At 36.6% G+C, this 18411-nt stretch overlaps 1 protein-coding gene across 1 annotated transcript; it reads right to left on the bottom strand.

The window, feature by feature from the left end:
* Positions 1-1762: 1762 nt before the first annotated feature.
* PLRG1 (pleiotropic regulator 1) lies at positions 1763-17877 on the bottom strand. Its single transcript, XM_035325071.1, has 16 exons — positions 17737-17877; positions 16401-16507; positions 16015-16157; positions 14919-14972; positions 13272-13365; positions 12750-12840; positions 12462-12563; positions 10164-10256; positions 9686-9835; positions 9469-9570; positions 8848-8950; positions 8135-8243; positions 6946-7085; positions 4733-4926; positions 2982-3769; positions 1763-2950 (listed from the first exon to the last, which is right to left on the bottom strand). The coding sequence occupies exons 1-15, from the start codon at positions 17743-17745 to the stop codon at positions 3710-3712; spliced, it is 1551 nt and encodes a 516-aa protein (XP_035180962.1). The 5' UTR covers positions 17746-17877; the 3' UTR covers positions 1763-2950; positions 2982-3709.
* Positions 17878-18411: the final 534 nt, after the last annotated feature.

Raw genomic sequence — 18411 nt, 5'->3', positions numbered from 1 at the left:
TTTTTTTCCACAGCTCCCAACCAGAACCTGTTCTAAACCTCATACTTGAGACATTTATTTTTTTTTTAAACACAGAAAACTAACAATTCTGTAGTTCTTTTGCTAATCCCTTCACGCAGATATGAAACTCTACATAATATGAGCCAGGACTTTCTTTCTCCATTCCAGCTGAACTGCAAAAATATATTTGTCATTGTTACATGAGAAACAGTCGTGATTTTTAATCCTAATTTACTTTAGTTTTCAATATGCACTTTGTTGATCATTGTTCTTAATGCAAAACCCAAAGTGGAAAAAAAAATGACATGAAATCATATTGTATAGAAGGTTTTATTGATGTCTAAATTGCTGTCACTTAAATCAGGCAAAGTACTTTAATTCTTATCTAAGAGGACCAAAAAGGAACTGGCTATTAAAAATTTACTTCTGTAAGCCTTTATGTTGTCAAATACATATTGTTCTGCACAACTTCTGTGCTGCTGGCAAATGACTGCATTCCAGCTGCATAGCTTACATTATATGCTTCAGCACACAGCAAACGATCTTAGAATTTATCACTTTTACCTGTTACATTTTTTTTTTCAACTATGTTACAATCAAAAAACCATTTTCTTCTCTGAAGTTATGTACAGTATAAAACAAAACCCAGGGTTTGTGGTACAAATGTGTATGATTTGATCATATACAGAAGACATCAGGTTTTATGGAATACGTGACAATTATTTTCTGCAAATGAGACTCCAAGTCAAGATTACTTTAACGAACATTGCAGCACGACACTTTCCAGAAGCATGGAAACTATATTGAGTGATTCAAATCCCCCCATTTTGCTTCATTTCACGACTTACATGGACAAATCTTATCTGTGTACGCTACACAACCAGATGTGTGCGCATCACCTCACTATCTAGGCTTGCTTTGCACTAGAGAAGCACTTAAATCAATTTCCATTGTTTAAATGAATCTTGATGTCTCAAATAATATTTACAGAAGTACATCGGACAATATTCACATTACTGTCAAGTAGAAGAAAAAACTACTGGGAAGGAAATGAACACGCAAATCAAATGTTAAAGAATACACACAAAAAAATAACACTGAAAACTGGGACAGCATATTACAGAGCCAAAAAGGAAAAGTAATACCAAACAACAGTGACAAAACCTTTCATTTGCAAATCAAATCTTTACCCACAGCACCAGAGAACAGCCTGGCAACCACTGCCCCTGTGCTTGTGGATTCCTGCAGGATTACAGGGAAGAAATGCAGGTTCTGCAGGTGACTTTCTGATCTCTCCCCAAAATGCTGAACCATGCCTTTTTTTTTTTTAATGCTGAACTGCTTTAAAAAGCAGTTTTTAAAGAGAGATGCCAGTATAGAAAAGATTTGCAAGACCTGTGAGCCAAAACTTCTAATTTCCCCTTTCTGATTCCAAATTATCAAGAGAGACACTTCTATTAAAAACAAGTAATTACATCAACAAAAAAAAAAAGCACATCCTTTTCCAAGTTATTCTTCTTCATACTGGTTTCCTGTTAAAATTCTACTGTGAGCATGAGAATTCTGTACAACACCAGAATACTTCACAGATTTCTGGAACAAAAGCATTAACAGCAGGTATAAATCACATAGGCTATAACCTGTATTTTCCTCATTACATCAGTTAAAATGAAAACAGCTGTAATAAAGATTAGCAACCAAATAAAAGGTATTTAATCCAACCTATAAATATCCTTTTTTTTTAAAAAAAAAAAAAAAAAAAAAAAAAAGAATAACTGGTTTATTTTTCTCCAGGCTCTGGGATGGCAAGAAAACTAACAATGTATGAGAAACCGCAGGCTAGGCAGATACACAAAGAGAAGCAGATTAAAAGGGGATTGCATACATGTTACTGTAGTCTACCTTCTCCTTTCCTCCTCCCCTGAAACACCACTGTTAAACTTCAAAAGAAAACAACTTAAAAAAATAGTTTTAAGGTAACTCAAATTATTCTAGTGTTGTTTTGTTTAGTTTAAAGTGAATGCTTGGTTTTGATCCATATTTCATGTGGATTTCATGTGGTGGTTTTGTTTTTTTTTTGCTTTTGTATTTTTCTTAATTGTAAGAACATCACCATACCCATCTCTTCCTATTTTGTCCTCAAACAAAGCAATCTGGAAAACACAGTTCAGTATGTGTTGAAGAGCAACAGCAAAGTTAGTAAGGTGTATAAAACTTCCTATTTTGTGATGATGCTTCAATCAATAGCTGTCAGCCAAACTTCAGTTACTCATGTAGCATGGACTACCTTAAGAAGACATTGTCAAACATTTAAATTATAAGTACAGTATTTGGAGGATGTACACAAGATTTCCCATGCATCACAAGAGAGGTAAGTCTTGGAATATAAACGACACTTAGTTTTACTATTTTTTTGTAAGTTATATTGCCAGTATCTTAAACAGAGGGCTCCAGGCACTTTCAACAAACTGTCACTTCCCGAACACAAATCCCAGATTTGAAAGGTCAGACTGGCATAAATTAGAAGTGGTTACAGTGAACAGTTTACCACAAGGCTGTTGCCACAAAACAATTCTCAGTATACACCCTGCATGAAACTCACCACTGCAGCTATTGAAAACGTTAGCAGAATTGCTGACAACTGAATGGCTCAATGACTTAACACTTTTCTCCTCTGCTAAGACAAAGGGCTTTAGAACACCAGCACTGGCACCATGGAGGCTTACATATTTACTGCTTGTTACATGACTGTAAACACCTTGACATATCTGACCTTTGTATTAATCATCTTTCAGTATATATTTTTTTAATTCTTTGTAAGATCTTGGGGGAGACAGCAATAATTAAAATTAAGGCTGGAATGACTTAAGAGCTTTTCCTCAGACCTGTTTTAGAAGTTCCCTGTAATCTAATGTCATAAATGCTTTGGATAACTGAAAAAAGCAACAGACTTGAACAGATTTGTAGAAATTTGTATTAACCGATCTGAAGAAAGTCAATTGGTCCTAATCTGCTGCTGACAAAACATAGTTTGACAGTAGCCATTGCTATATGTCCACTCCAAAATCAAAGTAATGAAGATGTGGAGTTGCATGTGAAAGCTTTCCTGGAGAAAGAAACACTATGAAAATCCATTTCATTCAATAACACAGCCACTCTGAGCATTGCCAGTGTGGTTTACTAAGCAAACTACATTGGTATTTTATCATCCCATTTCTTTCTTGGTATTATTCTGTAATTTAATATATATACTGTTCCATTACAGTATTTCAGCATATGCTATGCATATATACAGTAAACAACACTGATGTAAAATCTAAAAACGTCACTCAAGAAGTCTCCAGTAGATGGCCTCTATGGATAAATTTACAATTAACTTATATAGTCAAGCAAAGGGCTTTCAGAAAATCTGGCTCACCAAAACGCGTAGTCTTATGCTCAGTAGATGCATATAAAAATAACCACCTGCACATTTATCCTTTTCATGAACTATACATGCGCCACAAAGAGAAAATTAACAGCTGCAACTGGTTTGTTGGATTCACACCAAAAAAAAGACAAAAAGAAAGAAGAATAAAATTTATTACAAAACATGTTGAAAAAGCAATGACTTGCTGACTTCCTGCTCTGCTGCTGTAGGCAGAGCCTAGTCTGACTGAATGCTCTCCAGAAAACCAAAACGAAATTATAGCACAAGTGCGTTGCTGTATTAAAATCGTTTTCTCTTGATAATTTCTGGTTTCCAGCTGACCGGATGAGTTTCCTCAGTCTAAAAGGGAAGAAAGCAAAGTCTCATAAGGATTACTTTTAACTTGAAATCAATCTGCAAGTAGAGTTTCGTTTGAAATATTAGTTACATATTATTTATATATATTTTATATATAACATTATAATTACTTATTATGTAATTCATTTACTCACATTAAATTTTAATCATTCCACTGCCTGAAGTGCATGATAGAACTTTTTCTACCCCCCCCCCCCCTTTTTTTTAAGCAACAAAGATAAAAATCAGGTCACCAATGGCAGCTTAGAAAGAATAGTGTAGCGATTAAAGCATTAGGAACAGTCAATGAGTCAATATCTTCCAGTGATGTACATGAGTTTTGGCAAATGCCACAATGTTTGCAGTCTGCTCAACAGCAAAATGCATAAAAAACATTAGTTATTGCTTTACGAGTTGTTTTAAGTTCAATGGTTTAATACAAAATTATTTACATGGAAGACATTCTGATAAGCTATACAATAATTTATTGCCTTCCCTATTAGTAAATGGATTCAGATTTGGAAATAACAGTTTGAAAATAAGCTATTTACTTTGAACTCTAGCCATTTGTCTTGACAATTTTTTAACCTAGATCACATAAGGAAATTTTATAAAAGTTCTAAATTTAATCTTTTTGCTAATTCACATTTTAATGATTAAAACCAAACAGTCTCCTAGTGGCTTCAAAACACAATATATACAACTATTTTAATGATATTTATCCAAACGTTCTCATAAAGGATTTGTGCAGAGGAGCTGATGGACATAAAACTTATTTGTTCTACAGGAGTTAGTAAGAAATTAGGAGTAGGCTGTTGTCTTATTTACATTAATGCATACATATTCTTTTGAACATATACAGACTTATTGAATCTGTTTTATTAACATGTGCCTTATGGACATATGTAACACTTATTTGAAGTCTGCTGATTTTATGAAAATATATTAAAAGACACTTTGACATACCGCAGTATCATCTTCTTTGTATACTTTTATAGTTTTATCAGCTTCAGCTGTTAGCAATCTGCTTTCTGACTGGTCAAATACACAAGCAAATATTCCTGATTCACTGTCCAAAGAGCCTGGCTGTACAGCTGCATGTACTCTCTGGAAATTGTAACCGGTTCTCCAGTCCCAAAGATGCATAGTACCATTATCAGCTTTAAAAAAAATACAACAATTAGTATTTTATTTTTCTAAAAACAGTATCATGAACATCTAATTAATTTATCAGAAATATAGCTGCCAGAACATTTGTGTAGATTAGCTCAGACCATTGCATTGTGTTCTAATTACTTGTCACCTGAGAAAAGAGACTGACATCCTCCTTGCTGCTGCCTCCTTTCAGGTAGCTGTACGGAGTGATGTACCAGGTCTTCCCTCAGCCTCCTTTTCTCCAGACTAAACAGTCCCAGTTCCCTCAACCACTCCTTTAAGTCTTGTTTTCTGGTCCTTTCATCAGCTTCATTGCTCATCTCTGCACAAGCCATAGCAACTCAATATCCTTCTTGCAGTGAGGGGCCCAAAACTGACCACAATATTCAAGGTCCAACATCCTATAAGGTTTCCTGTATTCTGCTGGTTTCCTTCTTAGCTAAGAAGGAAAGCTCATCTTGTCTAAGCAGGTTGATGAAGCTTCCTCAGAAGCTCATCCAATTTTCCCTGAAGTATGATACACTACATCCCAAGGCAACCGCAGCAAGTTGCTTTGAAAGCAAAGAAAGGACTGACATTCTAAATATTAAGTTCTCCACTAAAATTGAACAAAGAGGTATCATCCTGTCAAACAGATTACAAACAGTAAGAAATCCGTTAACAGGGTATCAGTGCTTAATGTTTACAGAGGTACCAGTTTAAGCTACTGTCACTGTAACTACTAGTGGCCTCAGAGGATTCACAGCAATCCAAAGTCCGTATTTAGAAGGATGCCCTCAAAGGAATTTTTCAGTTAAATACAACCCCACCCTAACAGCGTTACATAGCTTAAACCAGATCTACTAAAAGCTTTCATTTCCCCATAGCAAGAATTCTGGATATTTCAAGAAGGGTGCTTCCAAGATATGATACTCTAAGGTAACCTTATTTTAATTATCATAAAAATGTAAAGAGGAGGGGAATAATCAATATTCAAATTTCAATTTTTAAGAGAAGTCTACATACTCTTACTAAAATAAGTTGTGGAGAAGTAAGTTTTTCTAAGGCGTCAGCCACTAACATGAAAGTCCTATGGTGGCCTTCAAAGCAAAGCAGAATGAAAGATGAGAAAAGTCCAGTGTTCTGTAGAGTTCTTGCTCTCACTGTGAGTGCACCAGCTGTCAAATAGAGCTTTGTCAGAATTTTAAAATCAAGGGTCCCCTTTATTAGTAATTGTAAACATAACCATAGCAAGCTAGCCATATAATCAGCTATCTTCCTGTGCATTTGAATTGGTTTAAAGCATTTCCATGTCACTCTACATCATTAGCCTACAAGGAACACTATCAGATGGAACCAAACTCAGTTTGGAACAATGAAATGTATCTGAGCTGTTCTAAAAAATATTACTCTTTTGTTATTACAATAACGGAAATGTTTTTAAGTATCTGCTTCTGCAAACTCATGGAACCTGCCTTAAACTGAACTTTCTATCATGTGTCACATTGTGAATCGAGTCCAATTCTCATTTACAACTACCCCAAAGACTAGCTAAGCAAAACCAAGAGGAGAAAACTCTGCTAGTAATTTGGTGCAATACAGTTTAACCTCAACTTAATTTCCCACTTTTATTACAGTGCTTGGGTAACTGACATAAGAAAATGCTACCTGCAATATGAGATAATGGATGTTCTTACATGAAACTATTCATATTTAGATATGGGAAGCATTCAGAATTCTCCTCCATTTGACTCAAAGAGCCAAATAAAATTTTGGAGATAAGCTACTAATCTTTGCAACAGCCAGCTGAGAAGGGGAAATCTCTTCCCTAAAATTCCTTTCAAAAATATTTTTGGGCTTGCAGCTCAGTAACAAAGAAAATGCAAGTGACCCTACTTGCAGCAAAATGAAGCTGTAGGCTGTAGCAGGCTTCTTAGCCCAGAAAAATGAGATTTAAGCAAAAATCTTTGTCTAAGGACCTCCAGCCATATATTCATAGCATGGGGTAGAGGGGAAGGAATATGAACATGCATTTCTCATTTTACCTCCTGATACCAAAACTCCATCTGAATTTACAGCCAGTGTGTTGATAATGGCATTGTGACCAGAGAGGTTCTGAATGAAGTTTCCATCTGGGAATTTCCATTGCTTAATGTTATCTGGAGAACCAGATGCAAATGTGTAACTGAAAGACAATATACACAGTATATTAAAGCTAAAATATCTGTGAGGATAAATGATACTTTGTTCAAACTACAGGTGAACGCTAGTTGCAAAATTATTTAACACTGCTTTACTGACATTTGTACTTTGCATAAAATTGAGCAGTTTTATGAAGTTATGAATGAAAGCACGAATTAACTCTCTACTGTTTTCCTTTAGTTTCATAGATTACCTAAGCTTTACAAATCACAAGGCTCTCCTATACCATACGGGATGTTAATATGCAAACAAACATTTAAAATGCACATTACGTTTTGGACAGCATAAAACATAATAGTCTCATCTGTTGCTATTCTGACAAATTTTCAGGTATAATGGCATCAGCAGCAGAAGTATATGGGGGGAAAATAGTTTTGGCTAGTCTTCCAAAACTACACAAGCAAGGATAAAGGAATTTTATGTGAATTTGTTTTCTCCATTGTTTTAAAGGGCATTATCAGACAATTTTGACGCATCAACATATTGTACCGTAATTCAGAGCATTTCCAATAACACCTGCTTCAAAGATTAAAAATCCACAAGAAGTTTATTTTTAAGGTCGGTTAGATTGAAAGTCTTATGCAGTGAGCACATACTGAAAAAAATCCTTTTGCATTAAATCAATGCCTCCTTTACTCACACATGCACAATTTTATAAAATGCATTACTTCCTGCTAATAATCATTCGGTTACATATTTAGTAGTAGCTTTATAGAGCCCAGTGCAGCTGATTTTTCAAGGATCACATCAAAGTACATGCATAAGAAATTCTGTGGGGGTATATAAAATATATTCTGGGGATTGCTAATATACACCAGCACCAATACCTGTGAAGCACAGTGTAATATATTTGAGAACTAAGAGGCTACCAATATGTACATTTTTAAAAGCATTCTATGTTTATTTATTTTTTTTTAAATAACGTTGTTTTTTTTTAATTAAGCCCTACTATTCCAAATCATTTGCATTAAGCTTTCCCTCACTTCCCTATGTTATAAATTATGAAAGTGTAAAAGAATGAGGAAAACTTACTGTCTTGGATGTAGTATTACTGCTCTTACAGATTTCTTGTGATTTGTTAAAGTAACACGAGTTTTTCCTGCCACTAAATCCCAAAGTCGTATGGTAGTATCATGACTGCCTGCAATTAAAAGAAAATAGTAAAAACCATTATATTTATTCTTATAACCATTACTGTTTTTTGATAAGTCAGCCAAAGCTTTGTATGTGAAAGAAAATGATACTGATATCTTTGTTAGGAAAACAAAACACTAATGCCACTTTGGAAGAGAAAGATGCTGGGTTGTAATAGTCTTTTTATGCAGTCTGATGTTCAAGGAGAACTGAGTTACATAAAGCTGTGTTGTGGACATAATGGGAAAGATGCACTTGCTATTTAATCATGGTACTAGACACTTTTTAACTGTACCGTAGAGAACAATGGACTATTGGAAGTCTCAATATAAGTACAAAAAAATAAACATCATAAACACAGGAAATGCAGAAAAACTTTCAAACAATGCACAGCCATATTTCCTTAAACATATCACCAATTGTATGAAATAACCATTGCATGGCCCATTTTCAACAGAAAGCTAAAAAAAATGAATTAAGGTAAAGAGTATGAACCTCACATCATTATGTAACAAATACATACTTGATTAGGTTTATGTAATAAACCTACATAAACCTAATCGTGAATGTATTCGTTAATCATATTATATGTGAAACCATGCCCATTATACCTGTAATAATTTGTGGTTCTGCAGCTTGGCACTTCACTGTCGCTACCGCATTTGTGTGTCCTGATAACGTGTGCACGCTGGCTTTTGTCCTCACATCCCAAATCTATGAATCCACAGTAAATAAATTATAGAGGTTAAGAACAGAAGCATATTCAACATATGTTAGGCATTGTCATGATTATATGAATTCATTGTCATAGGTTTACAGATTAAACTATGATTTTTGAAGTTGTTTACTTCACCCAACAGTTTATCACATGACTGCCCCAGCTGTCAAATTTCAAGGGGAACAGGAAACCTGCGTTTAAATTTTTAGACATCTAGATAACTTAAAGTAAGTCACCATAAGAACAGAATATTTTCTAAATACAATAGAATGAGTGATCCTCTATTTACTTTGGTAGTCTACTTAGTAAATTAAAAAAATAAGACATTCAATTCACCTGAAATGATACTTTGTTTTTGGGGTATAATCAAAGGCTTTATTTTTTTTTCTACACAGGAAGACAAAGTTAACAGAAACTTTCATTGCATTTTCATCTTAATACACATTCTTAATATATGCTAACTACTCACTTCTATACATTGAAGATATTAAAAAAATATCAAGGTTGTACTTACTCGTGCTGTTGAATCTCTGCTACATGTTACCAGTACATCTATTGTTGGGTGCAAGTCCAAACCATAGACAGCACTTAGGTGACCATGGTAATGTCTGATAACCTAGATGAATAAAAGACACACAAACTTGAACGACATATTAAAAGAATATTTTAAGTGCTTTGATTTTTATGTTTGCCGGTACCAATTAATTCAAATTAAAGAAACTACAGCTTACCTTATTGTATTCAAGATCCCAGCATTTCACCTGTTTGTCTTCTCCACAAGAAAAGAGGTATGGACTTCTTGCACTTACTATCACTCCTCGTACAGTACTGATGTGTCCCGTCAAAGACAATTTCAATTTGCCACTAGCAAGGTCCCAAATCTGCATCAAAACAGGTATTTTGAGGAAGACAAAAAAACATACACTGCGATAATGTGAGAAAACAACCCAGGTAAAAAGCAGTAAAAATACAGCATAAACATTTACTCCTTAGCTACTACCATGTAACAAATGAAATACCAAGTAGTAGTAACACTCCATAAATTTTGTTCCATTTGTGACTAGGTAATAAGAAAAAAAGTTCTGTAGCTCTGTACACAGCATTATGTGCACAGTAACCAAGAAATTGTTTCCAGGGGCTAAAGACATTTTAAAATGTGAAGGGGGTAGAACAGAAAAGTTTTGTTAGTAATTTCTTCCAACCTCTTACCTTTATAGTTCTGTCAGCAGAGCCAGTAACAAACCACTGATTTCCTGGTTCTACTGCAATACATCTCACCCAGCCCAAGTGACCACTGATAACCTTTAAAAAAATAAACATTTTTTTCCTAAATCAGGAATACTACACATATATCAGTCAATAAAAACTTCAATTCTCCAACACTATAATTTGTTAGTATTAGCTGAGAAACACGTGCTCCTCAAAACAATCAAATCTGAAATTAGATCTGAAGAGAGTTAATTTTTATTTCTACTTTAGTAGAAATTTACATGTCATACACCACACCTAGGAAATGTGCAACAGGGAAAGACCCTGCTCCTGCAAGCAATTTTTTCAAATCTTTTGAGTCCAGAACATTGTGATTCAACACTTCAGGCTTCAGAAAAATACTGTATTTAAGTGTAACTTCCTTATATCACTGTATAGGGCTTATATAGTAACTAGCTCAAGAACTATTACATGAAATCTTACCTATTAAATTATATTAGCTAATAATAGTTACCTCTTAAAACAAACCGCCACCTCCATTTCCCCAAGATAAGGTGCAATAAGAGTATATCAGAAACTTTCTGGTAACAAAATAATAGAGACAAATTTCAAGAAAAGCTCTACTGATACATAGCTTGCTCACAGCAGCCTTTCTGTTTCACTGATTTCTCTCAAGTCACACAACTAAAATCAAAATCCATATTTTGCTTCACTGGATGCAGTACTTCATGAACCATCATGCAATTAATTTCAAAAGATCTACAATGCAACAGAAGTTCTTAAGGAGAAATTCTTTGGAAAGCTAATGTGTATTCTCCAGACCAGATGAGACCTCAACCACATACATTTGAGATATCTGTCTAGATTTCTTCATAGCCTAGAAAAAGAAAAACATTTCCAAGACACAAATGTAACAAATAATTTACTTGACCTATATTAATTCCTCATATTCCACAAATTACTTCATATCAAGCTTAGGAAGATCAGGTGAAACAGTTCAAAAGTAGATAAGATGAAACCCACATCTCGTGTTCTATCAATGCTTCTACTTCTAAGTTACTTGAACAAGCTTTTGTCCCACTGAGCAAAGATTTTGATAGCAAACCTCTGCTAACAAAGAGCTGACCTGTATAACTAGCACAGTGACTTGAACTGTACTTACGCTCTCTTTCAAAGAAAGTGCTCACAACAAGTAGGCATTTGTCATTTGTTTGCCTTGCATCTCTTCTAGGTTTATTTTGATAACATTGCAATAAATTACATTTAGCTTAGTTTCTATAAAGAGCATGTTCTAATACTGCTGTATTCAGAATCAATATATGTATTTCTTTGAGTTCTTCAAAAACCTACCTTTTACAATTAGCCTTACACCTAATTAGCAAAACATCATTTAGTACTCTTCTGAAGATTGAACTGTCTATGTAGGGTGCTATATTTAGACAAACAGTGCAAAACCAATGCAATCCTGATACTAGTACAGGATATTTTCAAATCTCGACCAGGAAAACCTGATATGCCTAAAATAATATTCACCTTTTTTTAGACAAAATATAAAATTGCTTAAGTTTTATACGGAGAATTATCCCCTTAGAAAGATGTGCATGTTGAAATAAACATACCTGAAAAGTTAAGATCTGAACCAATACATATGCTTAGAGATTTTCCCTGCAGCTCAGCTACCCTGCCATGTTCATCACGAAAAATGTTTAATGATATGAGATTTTGGGGGAATGACTATTATTACTCCCCAAGAAAATTAATTAGATTAATTCATAATCAAGACTAAGTCTAAATTGAAACTGTAAAGATAACATGCAATTAAAGTGCTCAGCTTTTTCCCCCCCTTTTTCATATCAAATAAAAGGAGTCTGGTGCTCAGACATTGACATTAAGTAGTTTGGGAAATTATTCTCATTATATTAACATTGCTAGACCAGCTACAGTCTTCTCTTTAATATGTCATTAGTTTCATTTTTTGCATATTGCCTTTGAGTTCCTCTACCAAAAAATCTGATGAGAGAACTAAAACAAAATGCCATAATCTCTAAGAAATGTGTGATACTACAGGTAAACCTACATAAACAAAAAAGGTAAAAAGAATAATCACTAAGTAATTTATTAAACAGAATGAACATTTGTAATCACAATTTTGTTAAGGATAAGCGTGTATACAATTTAGGTGTGATCACTTTTCATTTGATTCTATTTTGTCAATGAGAAAGGAATTAAAATGTATGTATTGGCATCTTAATAGAACATATAGTTTATCTGAGTTCAGGTCATAGGTTTGTAACTTACTCTGTACAGCTTCCAAGGTGGATGCCACTGAGGTTTGGGCATGGTTGGAGCCTTCTTTGCCACTAATGCAGAATTTTTGTTTCCACCAGCTTCCATCATAGCCTGTAAATTAAAAAGGTTACTCTTATGCTTTTAAACTAATCTCTCCACAGAAAACCTAAAGCTTCCTTGCTCTGACATCTCAATACTGATCAAATTTAGTCAGTAAGATCTCCACACAACACACAAATGCAGAACCAGTCTGACAACCATTACCTAATTTTCACATCAGACATGCAAAAAACTCACCACTGACATCCCAGGAGGCTGTGAACGTTCAGATATTCCTGCATGCCTGTAAATCTCACCCACACCAGCAGCTGTCCGATTTGCATCCAATCTAGGTTGAATGAAAACAGTTGACTGATTGGAATCAACTTAGTCTTTCATGAAGTGTTAAGGTATCATGGGGCTTTGTTCAGCTGAGTCTCCAAGGATGGAGATTCCACAACAGGCTGTGCAGGGAAGTTCCAGTCTATGACCACATCAAGGTGATTTTTTTTTTTTTTTACCCATAAACAAAGTCCCTCTTTTCATATTACAACTAATCATCAGAATTCCTTATGTTACACTTCTGTCCACATGCCTCTCATGACACCCAAGAAAAAACTGTGTGCATATTAAGATGATGCCTGGCCATGCAAAAAGCATTTAAGTATTTTATAAAGTTGAATATTCAAAATACTCAAAATAACACTTATCCCAGCTGCTCTGTTTTGCCTTGAAATTCCCACAGATTACAGAAGTGTTAACAAAGAAACATAGCAGTACCTGGTCTGAGAAGCAGGAAGTGCGACAGCTAAGGACTGAGCTGCAGATTCACTAGGCATCCTCTGGATCTTAGTGTCTGCTGTCAGAGCCACGCCTTAGAAAATGCAACATAGCAAAAGCAAAAAAAAAAGTTAAAACGAAAATTTTGTAAAGTGTATTGTATAAACACATATTTACACATAGACCTGTACACAAGGACTTATGTCTCTGTAATATTAAATAATGTCATATAACCCCTGAATTTTCTGTGGAATTAAATCCACAGAAATTTGTATTTTGGTCCAAATCCATTCCACTGTGATTCCACATGCTTACAGATGTATGCAAATTCTAGAGTTGAGAACAGCATGATTGTCATTGCAAACAAAAGCAGCCTAACTAGCAGCAGTGCCCATCTTCTCATCCAGCCTCAACCACTGTGAAACTCCAAATACCACAGAAATAAACAATATTTTGAGAAGTATTTGCTGATTTGTTCCTTCAAAACAGTTTGTTGATAGGTATCATGGGGTGGTGCAGGAACTACAAAAGGTTTAGTCCTAATTAAGTGAAATTTTCAGACCAGAACTTTTAATTTATCATCCTAAGAACAGCAGATCACTTTAGAAAACAAGCAACAAAAAATAACTCAAAGCAAAACAAACAAAAGCAAATCTACCCAGCAAACAAACCCTCTTTTGAAGGTGTAGCTTTGGTGCAGACTGGTGAATTTATTCCACTCATTTTTTTTTCCCCCTAACCAGAGTTCTGGCAGTTGACAACAAAGACAAAATTTGGGTGAGATGCCCAGGTTAAAACAAGAAAGAAAAGCAACAATAAAAGGAAATCTAATGTTTAAGCCCAGCATATCTGATTTGTTAACCCACAGCTATAGGCAAGTAAGCACTTCTGAACTCTTATTTGTTAACTTACAAATCAAGCCCCAAAACATTTCCCACTACTACTGTATTTAACTTAAGCATTAACAGTAAAAGCTGAACAGAAAAATCTAAACTGCCACAAAGAGACTGATCAATGACAGCGACAATTAGCAATTGTCGATGCAACAACATAGGAATGACCTTTCCAAGCATACATGAAACCAACTGACACTACAGCTATTAGACACTACTGAGCCTTCCTCAAAGCAAGGCTGGTGGTACCTGCACCCTTCTGTCTATGCAGAAAAGCAGGATGCATCTCCCCTTGTCATTCTACTGCCTTCTAGCTGCAGTCCCCCTCCTCGTTCACGGTAAGTCTCTAAGAGCAGCTCTGCCCCTACAGTGGAGGCACTAGGAATCCATGGGTCTTAGCAAGTTCTTGAAGAGAAAGTGGACCACAAAACCAGGGAGAAAATTCATAGAACATTTTTTGACAATGTTACCTTGGGAGAATTCTCACAGAAACAAGTGACATCCTCAGAGCAAGATCACACCAACAGAGGCTTAGCAAAAAGACACTGCATTTTTATCTATTCTTACTACCTCCTAATCCAGAATCCTAATCATTCACAGAACTCTGCATCAATACTATGAAAGACTCAAATGTTATTTCCCACTACTGTCAGCTGTGGATTCACAGCAAACAGGAGGCCTGCTAGGATGTGGAATGCCTGGTTTTGCCTGGAAGGCAAAAAAAAGTTGTCAAAACTCAAAGAATTTTACTTACCAGGCCCAGATGGGTATGGATGTGTACCTGTTATCATATATTCAAGTTCTTGTCCTAAAAAGCAATAGAATTTCATATTAATAATTGTATTTTATACTACATTACAAAATAATGCAGTCAAGCAGGAAATTGAGGAAAACAGAGCAAAAGAAACCTGCTATCATTTCTAGTGAATTACATAGAAATTTAACTCTTATTTTTATAAATTCTTTTGTTTTGATAATCTGTTTTTTAAAATTCATTAGTAAAACAACACATTAAAAATAGTAATGACTTTTTTTTTTCAATTGAGAGTGACTTTCTCCCAAAAGAAAAATCCTTTGCACAGTCAAAGATGCCTGTTGAAGTAGATAAAATACCAGGAAAAAGGATTCAAGTACACAAACAACGTGAGCATCTGGCATGCAAGCCACTCACAAAAATTCATTGTGTGCAATACTGGAAAAGAAATATACAAGCAAAAGTTTTTTTTCTTAAAGTATTTTCAGTCTCTCAACATTTCTCATTCTCAAAATACTCTCAAATATAGTATTTCAGAAAAAAACTAAAATGAGAAGGCATTTGGTAATCTTCAGAAGAGAAGTTTCTATACTAATCTCCCCAGTGCACACACTTTCTATATGTAACCAAACAAAACATAAGCTGAAAAAAACTACAGAATCAAAACAAGTATTTGTTTTAATAGCTGCCCAGCTAAAAGAAGTCTGAAAAAAAAAATCTATGAAACAAACTAAACAACAAAATAGCATGTCCTTGACAATCATCAATTTGTAAAATGTGAAGCACATCACTGACCTTTTTCTTTCTAATACCCAAGCACAGAGTACACTAACGTTACCTTAAAAAACACTCATTTTACCAACAACTTAAATTACACAGCATCATACCATTCCCTTGTTAAAGGAAACCTTCTCCTTGTCCTGAATCACTTACTTACCTCCTCTGGACCCTAGCAAGGAAGATACCAAAGAATGAAAAAACAGGTATTCTGATATCCTTCTGAATTGTAGACGGGTTAACAACACAGCCTTCAGACTGAAGATCAGTGAGACTATTACAAAATAGATAAAAATTACACCGCAATGAGCAAACTGACCTTGATTTCCAGAATACTGTTTATGTCCATAAGGATCCCCAGTGGCTGGGCCTCCTTTCTCCCTCATGTTTTCTTTAAGAGTAGGCATGTGCAACACCGAGCCATACTCTGTACGCAGTTTGACTGCCATCTTTACTTTGTGGCTGTCGGAAGAAAAAAGCACAACCCTGATTAAACCCTGACTTGAACTGTTTTTAAATTCTGAAATCTTTCAGAAAACGTTTTATACCGCTTACTTTACAATCCTTTTTTTTTTTTTTCTTCCCCCAGCACTAGATTGTTAATTGTATAGAAGGAAACATCTGAACTTGCCACTTGGGATGGAACAATCACCAACAGAACAAAACTTTGAGGCACACTCATAACTCACTGACTGCAGTACTTACCTTTCATCATCTAATGGTATAGGTTTGGCATTATCAGCTACAAACATATCATGGGTCCTCTTCAAAGACCTGAACACAAGTGTGTGCACAGAGTGCTTTTGGACTTCCTAAAATAAAGCAAAGCATATTTAAATAAATTCAGCCATGATTAAATGAAAAAATTAAAACCAAAACAAATTGAGTAGCAATTTCAGACTCCAGTAGCATTAGACAGATAATATAACAACACTGTTTAGTTCACAGAAAACACCGCTCCCCTCAGAAACTGTTATCCCTCAGAAACTGTTATATACTGTCTTAAACCTGTTACCTGTTTTAATTCAGTGTTTACTCAAGACAACGTTCACTTTCTTGGAACTACAAGCCAAAACTTAGATCAAACTTTCTGCAGTAGCACCTACATGACAAGTGCATAAACATGCAAGTGTTTTTTCTTAATGCTTTCCAGTTCTGTTTTTATTTGTAAACAGTACAGCAACTGAATCTGAAAGGACTGCTTTAAATATTATTTCACAAATTCCAGAAAAACAAACAAGGGCAATTCATCAGTCTCTGTGCGCAGTGTGACTTTGTCACATCTTTGCTACTAAAAGCACATCAAACTTAAAATTTCCAGGGGCAAACGTGCAGAATTCAAAAGCTATTAACTTACATCGAATATTCATTTATCATCAGCATAACTCAGTTTTTAATTCATGTCTTCCTCCCAGGGTACAAAAATTAGAAGTATGAGCGTACTTGCTTTGGTACACAAAAGTGAAACACCCTGTACTTGTTCTGTATGCCACCAACAGCAACAAACTGGAAGCTACATTAATAATTTTTGGATACCACTCTGCTGCCTGGCCTCCACGATCCATTACACAGAGGTTTCTCCCCTTAAGCTCTTATAGGTTCTGCCTTCTTGCCCTGAATACTGTCTGCCCACCTGCCATGGCTCTTACTCCCCTAACTCACAGTTAGCACACACACAGAGATTTCTTCACAGGCTCAACGACCTACTGAGAACTGCAGGGATTAATTGAAGCACAGAACATTTGGAATCGGGCTGGGAACTTCATACAGCCGAAGGAACAGGAACTGCAGCAGTAAGCAGCTACTCACCACAACACGAGCCACAGAACCACTAGGGTTGGAAAAGCCCTCCCAGACCACCTGTCCCAACCGCCCCCCTACCACCACCATCACCCATAAACCATGTCCCTAAGCACCACGTCCGGCTTTTCCTCGAACACCCCCAGGGACGGCGACCCCATCATCTCCCGTGCAGCCTGACTGCTCTTTCTGACAGAAAACGTCCCTCCGTTCCCCACCGAGCCCCCGGCACGTAACGCACCTCCACCATGGCGCCGCTCCTTCTCGCCCCCCGCCGCCGCTCGCAATGGAGGCACTTCCGGCGTCTCCCCGCGCCGCGCCGGAGGTGACGTATTAAATGCGCGCGGGAAGAAGGGGAGCGGAGCTAAGAACGGGGCGGGGCCGCACCGTAGTGGGCTCGGCTACGCTGCCCGGCCGGCGGCGGCGCGGAGGTTGCGGGTTCGAGTCCCGCCCCCGCCCCCAGGCTGCAGCTACGGGGCCCGACGCGCGGGTGCGGTGTTTCCCTGCTGAGGGCAGGCAGCGGCCTGTGAGGAAGCTTTAGTTAGTTTCACGTCGTATCCCGATGACCCGGCAGGTTTCCCACTTGCCTGCGTAAGCCAAATAAGCAACCACACACACGGAACTGCACACAAACCTGCGCCTTTTATGAGCCATGGGATGGCAAAGTGGGATTACTGCCTCACACAACTTGCCTGCTTCACACAACGACCACCTCCTCTCTTTCCTGGCACTGACAGATCATTTTTGGTGGGAATAGCTTTACACACGCTGTGCTGCCGGTGGCTTCCACCGCCTGGCCTGGGCCGGGGTGATGGTCCTTGCATCCATTACGGATGCTGGGGGTGAGGGTGGGCCGCAGACGTCCCGCAGCTGCCACAGACAGCGTCCCCGAGGTGGAGGATACACAAGGTGTAAA

This window comes from Oxyura jamaicensis, chromosome 4 (assembly GCF_011077185.1).
Source record: "Oxyura jamaicensis isolate SHBP4307 breed ruddy duck chromosome 4, BPBGC_Ojam_1.0, whole genome shotgun sequence".
Classification (NCBI taxonomy): domain Eukaryota; kingdom Metazoa; phylum Chordata; class Aves; order Anseriformes; family Anatidae; genus Oxyura; species Oxyura jamaicensis.
The sequence above is the reverse complement of the archived record's forward strand: the minus strand, read 5'-3'. Positions and strand labels throughout refer to the sequence as shown.

Bases quoted from the DNA above. Each gene is read 5' to 3' on its own strand.
- PLRG1 (XM_035325071.1), bottom strand. The intron at 9,571-9,685 runs GTAAGCTGTAGT...TTATTCATCTAG, and splicing joins GGGATCTTGAATACAATAAG to GTTATCAGACATTACCATGG. The intron at 8,244-8,847 runs GTATAATGGGCA...TTTTAATTGCAG, and splicing joins AGAACCACAAATTATTACAG to GCAGTCATGATACTACCATA.